Source organism: Neophocaena asiaeorientalis, unplaced genomic scaffold (genome assembly GCF_003031525.2).
Source record: "Neophocaena asiaeorientalis asiaeorientalis breed wild unplaced genomic scaffold, Neophocaena_asiaeorientalis_V1.1 scaffold141, whole genome shotgun sequence".
NCBI lineage: Eukaryota > Metazoa > Chordata > Mammalia > Artiodactyla > Phocoenidae > Neophocaena > Neophocaena asiaeorientalis.
The window spans coordinates 3151802-3166254 of record NW_020174267.1 but is presented as its reverse complement, the minus strand read 5'-3'; the positions used below and the strand labels follow the sequence as shown (position 1 = coordinate 3166254).

General features: G+C 41.3%; 1 protein-coding gene across 1 annotated transcript in view; it reads right to left on the bottom strand.

Annotated features, from left to right (window-relative positions):
- The window catches only part of LOC112406478 (multidrug resistance-associated protein 4-like), a 151837-nt gene that overhangs the window by 79624 nt on the left and 57760 nt on the right, over positions 1 to 14453 (bottom strand). Inside the window, exons 14-15 of the mRNA XM_024755259.1 lie at positions 13909 to 14003; positions 11708 to 11854 (exon numbers count right to left, since the gene is read on the bottom strand). Coding sequence (XP_024611027.1) covers positions 11708 to 11854; positions 13909 to 14003 — 242 coding nt within the window. The remainder of the gene's footprint in view (positions 1 to 11707; positions 11855 to 13908; positions 14004 to 14453) is intronic.

Sequence of the window (14453 nt, the reverse complement as noted above, 5' to 3'; positions counted from 1 at the left end):
GAAAACAAAAACAATGAGGAAAAACTATCTCCCCACATACAATGACTACAAAAATGGAACCGAACGTCAAAGCAGGTCTAAAAACTAAAGTCTTGTTCACCAATGAGCTGAGTGTAGAAAATGTGAAATCAGAAAGTTCAGTAGCTACTTCCTTGCGCTAAGAAACATTAAGAGAATGAATGGTATTTGCAGAGTATTTCATCGGGCTTAGGGACAGACTGTTGGAAACAGAGCTGTGATTTTAAGTTCATGGCCTCATAGTGTTAAAGTTTTCTCAAAAGTCTCCAAATGAAATCCTTACGATGAATTCCCTTCACACACATGCCATGACTCTTCATCCAAATGACATGTGCTCCCTGCTGGAGTATCTCCAGGGAGGTAGAGGGAAGGGGGATTCCCATGAACACCGGGAACCCAATCCATTTTGTCTGTTCTGTCAGACAGGGATTTCTCACATCAAACCGAATCTTGCCTTCCTAGAACATCCAACCTCTGCCGCTTCTTCTGCCCTTATAACCACACAAAGGGAACCTAATTTCTCTTGATACGATAGCCTTTCAAATACTTGAATGAAGTGAATCATATCCTTTCCAGCAACTACTCCTTGGTGCCTCAATGATCCCTCATGAGGCTCGGTGTCCTATCTTGGCCGCTGCCTCTTGACCAGACTCAGATGGCCAGTCTCAGTTAATGCCTTGTGCTCAGGATTAAAATCAGTACCCCAGGTACTGGGGTAAATTGGTTTCACCACCTCCCCTATCCTGCATAGGATATAGTGAATCATGAAGCCAACAATACAGTAAATTCTGGAGGCCAGATCACATTTTGGACACATGTAAAATGAAAATCCACATCGCTCTGCACAGGTAGATTTGGGGGAACAACTGAGCGATATGTATAAACAACTCTAAGAGTGCATCCCTTCTGACCCCAAAATTCCATTTCTAGGACATATCCCCAAGAGTTAATAAGTTCATCAGAAGGTTGAATGTGGCATATTTGTCAAGTCAGAAGTAGAAAACAACCCGTACAAGTCTGAAACAAGTCTATAATGTATTACGTACAATTTTAATTTTTTTGGACTTTCTATGATAACTGCATATTGTGTAAAAAGGTAAAGCAGGGAGGGGAGAGCAAGAGAAAGACAGGGAAAGAGGGTCAGGAGGAAGAAGGAGGTAAAAGGGAGGAGGGAGGGAGGAAAAGGGGGGGAAGAGAGGAGGAGGGAGGTACCCCCCTTGAAGTCCATGGTATCCAAGAACCATCAGGGTCCTCCTAACTGCTCTGGTTCACAGTTTTCTATCTTGTCCATAAGACAGGATATCATGAAAGACGACATTTGAACTTCTTGTCAAAATACAAATTCAGGATGATCATATGTTAAGAACTGAGTCTACAATCTAAGCGGGAGTCAGTCACCTCTAGAATTCTAACACCTGACCCATACCCAGGACTCCTCTGCTTACTTATAACCAAACTGTAATTTAAAACTTGGAAGTTCCCATGTCTAATCTGGGCCTTATTATTTTTTTAAACAACAAAAAAAGGTATATTTACATATAAAATACCGAAGTATATTTTTATTGAGGTATATTTTACATCTCATGAAATTCGCCCATTTCAGGTGTACAATTCAATGAATTTCTGTAACTTTACTGAGTGATGCAACCATCACCAAAAATGAGTTTTAAGACATTTTCATGCCCACAGTAAGATCCCTTGTGCCACTTACAGGACTCCCTATTCCCACTCCCAGCCTCAGGCAACCACTAATCTACTTCCTTTCTCTATAAATTTGCTTTTTCAGGACGTAACATCCAAATGGAATCGTACAATAATGTGGTCTCTCGGTCTGACTTTTTTCACTCAGTGTCATGTTTTTGAGGTTCGCCATGACGTAGTATGTGTCTTTTTGAGCCCCATTCTTTACCACAAAGTGGTGTTAGGCACCAGCAAAAAAAGACCCCATCCTAGGCCACACCTGACCTTGAGGGTAAGTCAGAACAGATGTGTTTCGTGAACTCTGATACTGTGAACCTGTTTATATGGGCCCACAGCTAGCTTCACTAACGGTTCTAGAACCTAATTCTTTTGATTAGAATCAGCCATTGCAGAGATTCAGAATCCAGGAGTCCTGGGTCAAGGCCAGTCTCTGAGTCCAGTGGAATGTGGTGGGGCAGGGAGGGCAATAAAAGATCCATTGTCCTGGTGAGAAATGGGATCTACGTCCAATCAGCCAATGGAAAAAAAGAGTAGAGTCCCTCCAAAGGGGCAAAGGAAATATACCTGAACCTTCCAGGTACCGTGCAAGGGGATGGGGCAAAATGGGTCCAATGGAGAGGGTGTTCAGTGGAACGCGGAGACCGTCACCAGGCTGAAAAGTATCCCTGCGTGCATGAGGGAGCCACTAAGGCAGGCAGGCCAGCCTGGACTTCCTGCATCACCTTACACAAACTCATTCAGCTTGGACGAGCCTGAGAACAGGAGAGGGAGCTGCGGAAGTCAGGGCACTCCGCATTTTCTTAGTCTTTGCTGTTAGAACAGGCCATCAGTATGGTGGCAGCCTAAAGAATGTCTTGAAATAGAGCAACAGGATTTAGGAAACCGTCAGTGGAAACACCACCAAGTTCTGGTACTCAGCAGCAAGAGGCCTTTAGGCAACTAAGCAACATCTCCACCTACATCCCAACTCCCTGTCCAATAATAGTTTTTAAATGTCTACTGTTATGTTACAATGGATCAATTACTCCTCTTTACTTCTTAAGGGCCTGGAGTTTATAAGGTAAAACTATCAGGTATCAAATATTTAACCCAAATAAGTGCCAAGATTCATCCTGAATATAAAACTAAATCCCAGGGAAACGTATTAGGTGTTTGACAGTTTCTCTTCCTTGACTGACAGACAACAGAACTTGGAAGCTTGGATAGTCCGATTCCGTGAAACACAGCTTCCACAGAACCAACATATGTGGTTTTCTCTTCATGACATCCCATACCAGAACCAAAGCCGACCATAAATAATCTAGTCCAAATTCCACTTTTGAAAATAAGCTACAGGGAAGCGTTCAGTTTAATCTACCACTAAAGAGTAGATTAAATAGATTTAATCTATTTACTAAAGAGTAAATAATTCATGACCCCTAAACCTTCTGGGCTAACTAGGCCTGTGTTTGCAGTACTTATTTTGGCTTGTATTTTCTTGAAGGAATGAAGTCCCGCTAATAGATACAGGAGGGGGAGGCAAGATAACACTGGTGTGCTGGCTGCTCTAAGATTAGTGACCTCGAAGATTGGTCCCAAATCCTTGAATAACAACTCAGCGTCTGGAGAAGCCTACAGGTCTTGAACATGAAGAGCCTGGTTAACTGGTCACCAGCACTCAGAGGCTGTGATAACAGACATCCAGTCCCACTTAATGCTCCCAACTTTATGGCTGTAGTTTTCACATTAACTGACAAAGTGGAGGGACTTCACAGCTGTAATAGCATGTACTCCTCCAACTGCTTTCTCTCCACGGCTTCATAAGACGAGATCTGTGTGGGCCTCTGCGGTTCACCATCCTGTGCTCCGCACGGGGCCTGGACTAAACAACACGTGCTGAATAAATCTGCACGACATGCCGCCCTGCACAGTCTCATTTAATCCTCACGACAGTCTTGTGAAACAGGAGGAGCAGCAGTTGTTCCCATTTCACAGGAGAGGACGTTCCCAGACACCACGTAGTCAGTGTCACGAAGATTCATTAGGCACTGACCACGTTCTAAGCACTGTGACTCTATGAACCTGCTTAATGTCTACAATATAAGATATAGCTAAGGTAGGTGTGAGTGGTATCCCCATTTTACAGATAAGAAAACCGAGAAACAGAGAATTTAAGTAACTAGCACGTAAGTATTAACATAACTATAACCAGCTATCACTATTAGTAACCAGAACGAGGACTGAACTCAGGCAGTTGGCTCCAGAGTCCATACTTTTACGGTACACGGGCCTCTCACTGTTGTGGCCTCTCCCGTTGCAGAGCACAGGGTCTGGACGCACAGGCCCTGGACGCACAGGCTCCGTGGCCATGGCTCATGGGCCCAGCCGCTCCGCGGCATGTGGGATCCTCCCGGACCAGGGCACGAACCCGTGTCCCCCGCATCGGCAGGCGGACTCTCAACCACTGCGCCACCAGGGAAGCCCCAGAGTCCATACTTTTAAACCAAGGCAGACAACATCCTGCCTTGAGATGTGCGTGTCCAAGAGTATCTGTCTGCTTTGGCCTCGGTCACGTAGCTAGTTGATGGCCAGGCCAAGGCCACTCCCATCTTCCTTCCAGCCCACATCCCTGCCTTGCCAGTTGCTATCAATCATCACCTGCAAAAACAAAGCCACTCTGGGCCTTATCACGAGTCTAAACAACTGAACAGAGTGGGCATGTGTGCTGATGAACTAACTCTTCATAGGAGCCCAGGTCAGGAGGCTACCTTCCGAAGCAAGACAGGTGGAAGGCCTCAGGGTGGAGGAAGCAACCAGTGGGAAACCTAGAGGGACACTCAGATCAAGAAACTTACTACCGAAGATCCGCCTGCTACATGCCACAAAGCCTCTTACATGTCACCAAAAGTCCACGGTAAAACTGCAGAGCTAATTTTACTGAAGAGGATGTTTACATTTTACCAATCTTATATCTTAATTCATTTTTATCACCATTTTATTTATTTTTTTTAACGTCAGAACGTACGAATTTAATGAAATCATACTATTTCTTAGGATACCCCGTACTTAAAGGCCCTGATTCTAAGCTCCTGTTGGCAGCTTCCTCCACAACGGTATCTTGTTCTTCTCTGAAAGTGGAGTCCAAACCCTATCATCTCCAGGCAGCTGCCAAATCTAGCATCATTCCATGAACTTCCAGAAGACGTTCTCTTTACCCTTTTCTCCTAGGATGGCAGGCACTTCACACCATGGCTTCTCTCCTTCTGTGGATGCAGAGCTTCTCCCAGACCAAGATGCTGCTCAATCAATTCTCAGGCCGCTCTCTGCACAGTGCTTGGCGTATGGTAAACAGTCACTAAAGATTTCTTTTTTTTAATTGGGGTATAGTTGTTTTACAATGTTGTATTAGTTTCTACCATACAGAGAAGTAGAGTTCCCTGTGCTATACAACAGGTTCTTATTAGTTATCTACTTTATACGTATTAGTGTCAATCCCAATCTCCCAATTCATCCCACCCTCCCCCCGCCCCCCGCTTTACCCCCTTGGTGTCCATACGTTTGTTCTCTACATCTATGTCTCTATTTCTGCCTTGCCAACCAGTTCATCTGTATCATTTTTCTAGATTCCTCATATATGCTTTAATATATATTTGTTTCTCTCTTTCTGATTTGCTTCACACTGTATAACAGTCTCTAGGTCCATCCACACAAATGACCCAATTTCATTCCTTTTTATGACTGAGTAATATTCCATCGTATATATGTACCACATCTTCTTTATCCATTCGTCTGTCGATGGACACTTAGGTTGCTTCCATGACCTGGATATTGTAAAGAGTGCTGCAATGAACATTGGGGTGCATGTGTCATTGTGAATTATGGTTTTCTCTGGGTATATACCCAGTAGTGGGATTGCTGGGTCATATGGTAATTCTATTTTTAGTTTTTTAAGGAACCTCCATACTGTTCTCCATAGTGGCTGTATCAATTTACATTCCCACCAACAGTGCAAGAGGGTTCCCTTTTCTCCACACCCTCTCCAGCATTTGTTGTTTGTAGATTTTCTGATGATGCCCATTCTAACTAGTGTGAGGTGATACCTCATTGTACTTTTGATTTGCATTTCTCTGATAATTAGTGATGTTGAGCAGCTTTTCATGTGCCTCTTGGCCATCTGTACGTCTTCTTTGCAGAAATGTCTACTTAGGTCTTCATCCCATTTTTTGATTGGGTTTTTTGTTGTTTTGATATTGAGCTGCATGAGCTGTTTATATATTTTGGAGATTAATCCTTTGTCCGTTGGTTCGTTTGCAAATATTTTCTCCCATTCTGAGGGTTGTTTTTTCATCTTGTTTATAGCTTTCTTTGCTGTGCAAAAGCTTTTCAGTTTCATTAGCTCCCATTTATTTTTCTTTTATTTCCATTACTCTAGGAGGTGGGTCAAAAAAAATCTTGCTGTGATTTATGTCAAAGAGTGTTCTTCCTATGTTTTCCTCTAACAGTTTTATAGTGTCTGGTCTCACATTTAGGTCTCTAATCCATTCTGAGTGTATTTTTGTGTATGGTGTTAGGGCGTGTTCTAATTTCATTCTTTAACATGTAGCTGTCCAATTTTCCCAGCACCACTTACTGAAGAGGCTGTATTTTCTCCATTGTCTATCCTTGCCTCCTTTGTCATAGATTAGTTGACCATAGGTGCATGGGTTTACCTCTGGGCAGTCTATCCTGTTCTATTGATCTATATTTCTGGTTTTTGTGCCAGTACCATATTGTCTTGATTACTGTAGCTTTGTAGTATAGTCTGAAGTCAGGGAGTCTGATTCCTCCAGCTCCGTTTTTTCCCCTCAAGATTGCTTTGGCTACGTGGGGTCTTTTTTGTCTCCATATAAACTTTAAGATGTTTTGTTCTAGTTCTGTAAAAAATGCCCTTGTTGGGCTTCCCTGGTGGTGCAGTGGTTGAGAATCTGCCTGCCAATGCAAGGGACATGGGTTCGAGCCCTGGTCTGAGAAGATCCCACATGCCACGGAGCAACTGGGCCCGTGAGCCACAACTACTGAGCCTGTGCATCTGGAGCCTGTGCTCCGCAACACGAGAGGCCGCGACAATGAGAGGCCCGTGCGCCGCAATGAAGAGTGGCCCCTGCTCGCTGCAACTAGAGAAAGCCCTCGCGTAGAAACGAAGACCCAACGCAGCCAAATAAATAAATAAATAAAATTTATTTTTTTAAAAAATGCCATTGGTAACTTGATAGGGATTGCACTGAATCTGTAGATTGCTTTGGGTAGTACAGTCATTTTCACAATATTGTTTCTTCCAATCCAAGAACATGGTATATCTCTCCATCTGTTTGTATCATCTTTGATTTCTTTCATCAGTGTCTTATAGTTTTCTGCATACAGGTCTTTTACCTCCTTAGGTAGGTTTATTCCTAGGTATTTTATTCTTTTCGTTGCAATGGTGAATCGGATTGTTTCTTTAATTTCTCTTTCTGATCTTTTGTTGTTAGTGTATAGGAATGCAAGAAATCTCTATGCATTAATTTTGTATCCTGCAACTTTACCAAATTCATTGCTTAGCGCTAGTAGTTTTCTGGTGGCATCTTTAGGACTTTCTATGTATAGTATCATGACATCTGCAAACAGTGACAGTTTTACTTCTTCTTTCCGATTTGTATTCCTTTTATTTCTTTTTCTTCTCTGATTGCTGTGGCTAGGATTTCCAAAACTATGTTGAATAATAGTGGCAAGAGTGGACATCCTTGTCTTGTTCCTGATCTTAGAGAAAATGCTTTCAGCTTTTCCCCATTGAGTATGATTGCTGGCTGTAGGTTTGTCATATATGGCCTTTATTATGTTGTGGTAGGTTCCCTCTGTGCCCACTTTCTGGAGAGTTTTTATCATAAATGGGTGTTGGATTTTGTCAAAAGCTTTTTCTGCATCTACTGAGACGATCATATGGTTTTTATACTTCAATTTGTTAATATGGTGTATTACATTGATTGATTTGCATATATTGAAGGATCTTTGCACCCCTGGGATAAATCCCACTTGACACAGTGTATGATCCTTTTAACGTGCTGTTGGATTCTGTTTGCTAGTATTTCGTTGAGGATTTTTGCATCTATATTCATCAGTGATATTGGTCTGTAATTTTCTTTTTTTATAGTATCTTTGGTTTTGGTATCAGGGTGATGGTGGCCTTGTAGAATGAGTTTGGGAGTGTTCCTTCCTCTGCAACTTTTTTGGAAGAGTTTGAGAAGGATGGGTGTTAGCTCTTCTCTAAATGTTTGATAGAATTCACCTGGGAAGCCATCTGTTGGAAGATTTTTAATCATAGTTTCAATTTCATTACTTGTGATTGGTCTGTTCATATTTTCTGTTTCTTCCTGGTTCAGTCTTGGAAGGTTATACCTTTCTAAGAATTTGTCCATTTCATCCAGGTTGCCCATTTTATTGGCACAGAGTTGCCTGTAGTAGTCTCTTATGATGCTTTGTATTTCTGTGGTGTCCATTGTAACTTCTCCTTTTTCATTTCTAATTTTATTGATTTGAGTCCTCTCCCTCTTTTTCTTGATGAGTCTGGCTAAAGGTTTATCAATTTTGTTTATCTTCTCAAAGAACCAGCTTTTAGCTTCATTGATCTTTGTTACTGTTTTCTTTGTTTCTATTTCATTTACTTCTGCTCTGATCTTTATGATTTCTTTCCTTCTATTAACTTTGGGTTTTGTTTGTTCTTCTTTCTCTAGTTCCTTTAGGTGTAAGGTTAGGTTGTTTATTTGAGGTTTTTCATGTTTCCTGCAGTAGAATTATATTGCTATAAACTTCCCTCTTAGAACTGCTTTTACTGCATCCCATAGGTTTTGGATCATCATATTTTCACTGTAATTTGTCTCTAGGTATTTTTTGAATTCCTCTTGAATTTCTTTAGTGATCTCTTGGTTATTTAGTAGCATATTGTTTAGCCTCCCTTTGTTCACATTCATTATGGTCTTCTTTCTGTAATTTATTTCTAATTTCATAGCACTGTGGTCAGAAAAGATGCTCGATACGATTTCGATTTTCTTAAATTTACTGAGGCTTGATTTGTGACCCAAGATGTGATCTATCCTGGAGAATGTTCCGTGTGCACTTGAGAAAGTGTAATCTGCTGTTTTCGGGTGGAATATCCCATAAATATCAATTAAATCTGGTCTATTGTGTCATTTAAAGCTTGTGTTTCCTTATTAATCTTCTGTCTTGATGATCTGTCCATTGCTGTAAGTGAGGTGTTAAGTCCCCACTATTATTGTGTTACTGTCGATTTCCTCTTTTATAGCTGTTAGCATTTGCCTTATGTATTGAGGTGCTCCTATGTTGGGTGCATATATATTTATAATTGTTATATCTTCTTGGATTGATCCCTTGATCATTATATAGGGTCCTTCCTTGTGTCTTGTAACATTTTTTATTTTAAAGTCTGTTCTATCTGATAGGAGTATTGCTACTCCAGTTTTCTTGTGATTTCCACTTGCATGGAATATCTTTTTCCATCCCCTCACTTTCAGTCTGTATGTGTCCCTAGATCTGAAGTGGGTCTCTTGTAGACAGAATATATACTGTCTACAGTCTTGTTTTTGTATCCATTCAGTGAGCCTGTGTCTTTTGGTTGGAGCATTTAATCCATTCACATTTAAGGTAATTGCCAATATGTATGTTTCTATTACCATTTTCTTAATTTTGGGCAGTTTGTTTTTGTAGATCCTTTTCTTCTCTTGTGTTTCCCACTTAGCATTTGTTGTAGAGCTGGTTTGGTGGTGCTGAATTCTCTTAGCTTTTGCTTGTTTGTAACACTTTTGATTTCTCCGTAGAATCTGAATGAGATCCTTGCTGGGTAGAGTATTCTTGGTTGAAGTTCTTCCCTTTCATCACTTTAAATATATCATGCCACTCCCTCTTGGCTTGCAGAGTTTCTCCTGAGAAATCAGCTGTTAACCTTACGGGAGTTCCCTTGTATGTTATTTGTCGTTTTCCCCATGTTGCTTTTAATAATTTTTCGTCGTCTTTAATTTTTGTCCGCTTGATTACTATGTGTCTCAGCATGTTTCTGCTTGGGTTTATCCTGCTTGGGACTCTCTGTGCTTCCTGGACTTGGGTGGCTATTTCCTTTCCCATGCTAGGGAAGTTTTTGACTATAATCTCTTTGAATATTTTCTCAGGTCCTTTCCCCCTCTCTTCTCCTTCTGGGTCCCCTATAATGCGAATGTTGGTGTGTTTAATGTTGTCCCAGAGGTCTCTTAGGCCGTCTTCATTTCTCTTTTCTTTATTCTGTTCTGCAGCAGTGATTCCCACCATTCTGTCTTCCAGGTCACTTATCCGTTCTTCTGCGTCAGTTATTCGACTATTGATTGCTTCTAGTGTGTTTTTCATCTGTTATTGTATTGTTCATCTCTGTTTGTTTGTTCTTTAATTCTTCTAGGTCTTTGTTAAATATTTCTTGCATCTTCTCAATCGTTGCCTCTATTCTTTTTCCAAGGTCCTGGATCATCTTCACTACCATTATTCTGAATTCTTTTTCTGGAAGGTTGCCTATCTCCACTTCATTTAGCTGTTTCTCTGGGGTTTTATCTTGTTCCTTCATCTGGGATATAGTCCTCTGCCTTTTCATTTTGTCTACATTTCTATGATTGTGGTTTTCGTTCCACAGGCTGCAGGATTGTAGCTCTTGCTTCTGCTGTCTGCCCTCTGGTGGATGAGGCTATTTAAGAGGCTTGTGCAAGTTTCCTGATGGGAGGGACTGGTGGTGGGTAGAGCTCAGTAAAACTTTAGTCTGTTTGTCTGCTGATTGGCAGGGCTGGGTTCCCTCCCTGCTGGTTGTTTGGCCTGAGACGACACAGCACTGAAGATTACAGGCTCTTTGGTGGGGCTAATGGCAGACTCCGGGAGGGCTCTCACCAATGAGTACTTCCCAGAACTTCTGCTGCCAGTGCCCTTGTCCCCGCAGTGAGCCATAGCCACCCCCTGCCTCTGCAGGAGACCCTCCAACACTAGCAGGTAGGTCTGGTTCAGTCTCCTATGGGGTCACTGCTCCTTCCCCTGGGTCCCGATGGTGTGTGTCCTCCAAGTGTGGAGTCTCTGTTTCCCCCATCCCATCGAAGTCCTGCAGTCAAATCCCGCTAGCTTTCAAAGTCTGATTCTCTGGGGATTCCTGCTCCCATTGCTGGACCCCCAGGTTGGGAAGCCTGACGTAGGGCTTAGAACCTTCACTCCAGTGGGTGGACTTCTGTGTTATAGCTGTTCTCCAGTTTGTGAGTCGCCCACCCAGCGGTAATGGGATTTGATTTTACTGTGATTGCGCCCCTCCTACCATCTCACTGTGGCTTCTGTTTTGTCTTTGGATGTGGGGTATCTTTTTTGGTGAGTTCCAGTGTCTTCCTGTCGATGACTGTTCAGCAGTTAGTTGTGATTACGGTGCTCTCACAAGAGGTAGTAAGCACATGACCTTCTACTCTGCCATCTTGAACCACTCTCATTACCATTAGGTAAACCTCAAAGTATAGGCACATGTCAGAGCACTGTGACCCAGAAATGGATGGGAAATGAAAGAAAGAAACACACAGCCTGTCTCGTGTAGAGATTCTTTGTAAGAAGTTCCTTCCGAGGGGACAACCTAGCTTAACACTATGTGACACAGCCAACGTTTTAGCAACTCTTCAACAACATTGAAACACATTTGTATCAAATGTAGGGTGTTTCATACACCACACAAAAAATGGATTCCTAAATCATTCTGCAAAGTGAACGTTCATTTATCTTTCCACATACACATAAATTGGAATAAAAGCTTATATGATCTTCTATTCAGATTGTCTCTGGTAGGAAAAAAATATCAGTAAAGCTTTTTGTACAAGATGGATCAACATGCACAGTGATTTTCTCCCAAGAATCTCCTCCAATTTCAAATATCAAATGTAATCAGGCACTAAATACATTAACAAGACATATATGCTGAGAAACTTGGTGTCCGACTTACCTATTGGATTTCTATCAAAGAACAATACCGGAGCTCTCAAAATGGACTCCAACATTTTGTTGTGCCAAATTTGTGAAGAATTAACAAGAACGCAGAATATCAACAGAGATCTTGTGATGCCAAAAAGGACAGTACCTACAGTTAGGACTGAAATAAAGAAACATCATTCAGCACAAGATCTCTGCCTTTCCTTCCATTATGCTAAAGCATGGCAGGCAGTTTATAAAGATATTATGCATTTTATTCTATAAATATAACATATATAAATTCATAAATAGAATATAGAATAAATTTATATATATAATGGATTATTTTTTAACAGTTTAATACATTCACAAGATACGTTTAAGGAAGAATATAAAAATCACTATGTTCCTCTCATTAAACAGAAACCACATGGGAAAAAAAAATCATGTATAAACCACAATTTCATTCTATGCTTTCCTAATTCAATTACAAGTTCTAATAAAAACTCAGAAGAAAGAAAATTATAAAAAGTAGTTGATGGGCTTCCCTGGTGGCGCAGTGGTTGAGAGTCCGCCTGCCGATGCAGGGGACATGGGTTTGTGTCCCGGTCCGGGAAGATCCCACATGCCGTGGAGAGGCTAGGCCCGTGAGCCATGGCCCCTGGGCCTGCGCGTCCGGAGCAAAAATTCACATAAAAAGTAGTTGATCTTCCTTTTTCCGTATTTCAAATCTTACTAATTAAAACATGTCCCATAATCTAAAATTGAGGAATGCTTTGGTACCATCATGAATTAACAGAGTACAGGAGAAATGATTTACCGTTTCCTTGTAAATGGTAAATTTACATCGAAATTTAATTCTACATAAAGTAGTTAATTCCATGCCCAAGTAGCTTTAAAGAGTATGAAAATATCACATTAAGTTGCAAGCAGAAAATCTCTTAAATAATTGAATTGCAAGAAAATACAGATTATATTTTAACATGGCATAATTAAATGAGCAACTAATCTCTAAGTGTTTTATAGAAATGCGAAGCATCTGGAAATGAACATAATCACTTAAACTTATATTTTATTAACAACATAAATCAGTACCTGCTATGCATATAAAAATTAAAATAGCCCTAACATCTCTTGAACTGACAATGCTAAATAGAGTGGACATAACTTCTATAATAAATATTCCATCAAGTACTTTTTTTCTCCCCTCCAGCTGACACATCGCTTATTTCAACTCTGAAAGCTGCTCAAATTCCTGAATTCCATCAACATACATTTGCCTTAGCCCATCATCCTATGTGAATGTATAACAGATTCCCTTTCTTCTTCCTTTAAGTTCCCATAGTCCACCAATTCAGAAGGTAAACAACTAATGGATTTAGGTTTCTTAGCAAGAGATCAACACAATAAACACCATATTTCAATGAGTGGGTTCTTATAAAGATATCACACTCTATCTCTGCAGAGAGCTTGTATGAGGGTTTCCCATGGGAATATTTTTTAGATGAGTATTTCCTCTAAAAAGTATGTAACACTACATATATTCTAAGCACTCTTTTGAAAGCAGAGAGCCATGTTAATATTAGTCTAGCAAGCCAGATGGTAAATTAATCACACAGTTGCGGACACGATAACATTGTAATTTCAAGGTAAGAAAGAGAAGCAATCCTAGTTCCCAGACACTGGATTTCTCCCTGCTTAGCTTCCCTCTTAAGTAATTAGTGAAGCCCAAGAGATGAGCGGTATGGCGAAAAGGGGCTTTGCCTACCTGTGAGGAAATAATGCCTTTGTTTGGGGGCCCTTGCTGCCAAAGGATTCATCCAAGTTCAATAAAAGCCAGGTTTTATTCAGACAGAATTGGAACAATCCGAACCACACGGTAGGGATCCGTTTCTAATGCTCTTGCCCATCCATCTAATGAGATAAGATTTAGCTAAAGCAACCTACCAGAATAGACGATAGCCACATACTTCTATAGTGGCTGGTTTTCTGAATGTGCAATCCTGGTTTAACTTCCAAAATCCAGTACAGAGCAAACGAAGAGTCTTCACTTAACCTCTTTGTTCTAGTAGATTTTTAAAATAATCCTTCTAATTAATTCACAGAGTAAATACAACTCAGACTCTTAACCCGCTAAGACATTACTGAATTACTCCTGGAAGCCCTAGTTGCTCACACAGGCTCATTGTAAGCACCTCAGACTCTCGTATAATAGACCAGATGATTCAATTTTACCTGAGTAAATTCCTAAGTACCGGTATAAATCGAGTTTTTCAGTTACATTTCCTTGTCCATTAACAGTGACATTCAGGGCACTCTGTTCATTCGCCCTACGGAACAGGGAAGAAAAAAAATATTGTGCTATGGATAGAATTTAGATAAATAACAACCAAAAAAAAACCCCTCAATTTTGGGCTTCCCTAGTGGCGCAGTGGCTGAGAGTCCGCCTGCCGATGCAGGGGACACGGGTGCCCCGGTCTAGGAAGATCCCACGTGCTGCGGAGCGGCTGGGCCCATGAGCCATGGCCGCTGAGCCTGCGCATCCGGAGCCTGTGCTCCGCAACGGGAGAGGCCACAGCAGTGAGAGGCCCGCGTACCGCAAAAAAACAAAACAAAACAAAACAAACCCTCAATTTGGAAGATGTGTTTTATGCTGGAAAATGGTTCCCAGCTCACAAGGCCCTGTGTCCATCTACCGTATAAAGACTCAGTTTGAATCATGACAGCAGGGGAAACGACGTGAGGATCAGAAGAGGGGGCTGAACAAGCCCCACCTCCCC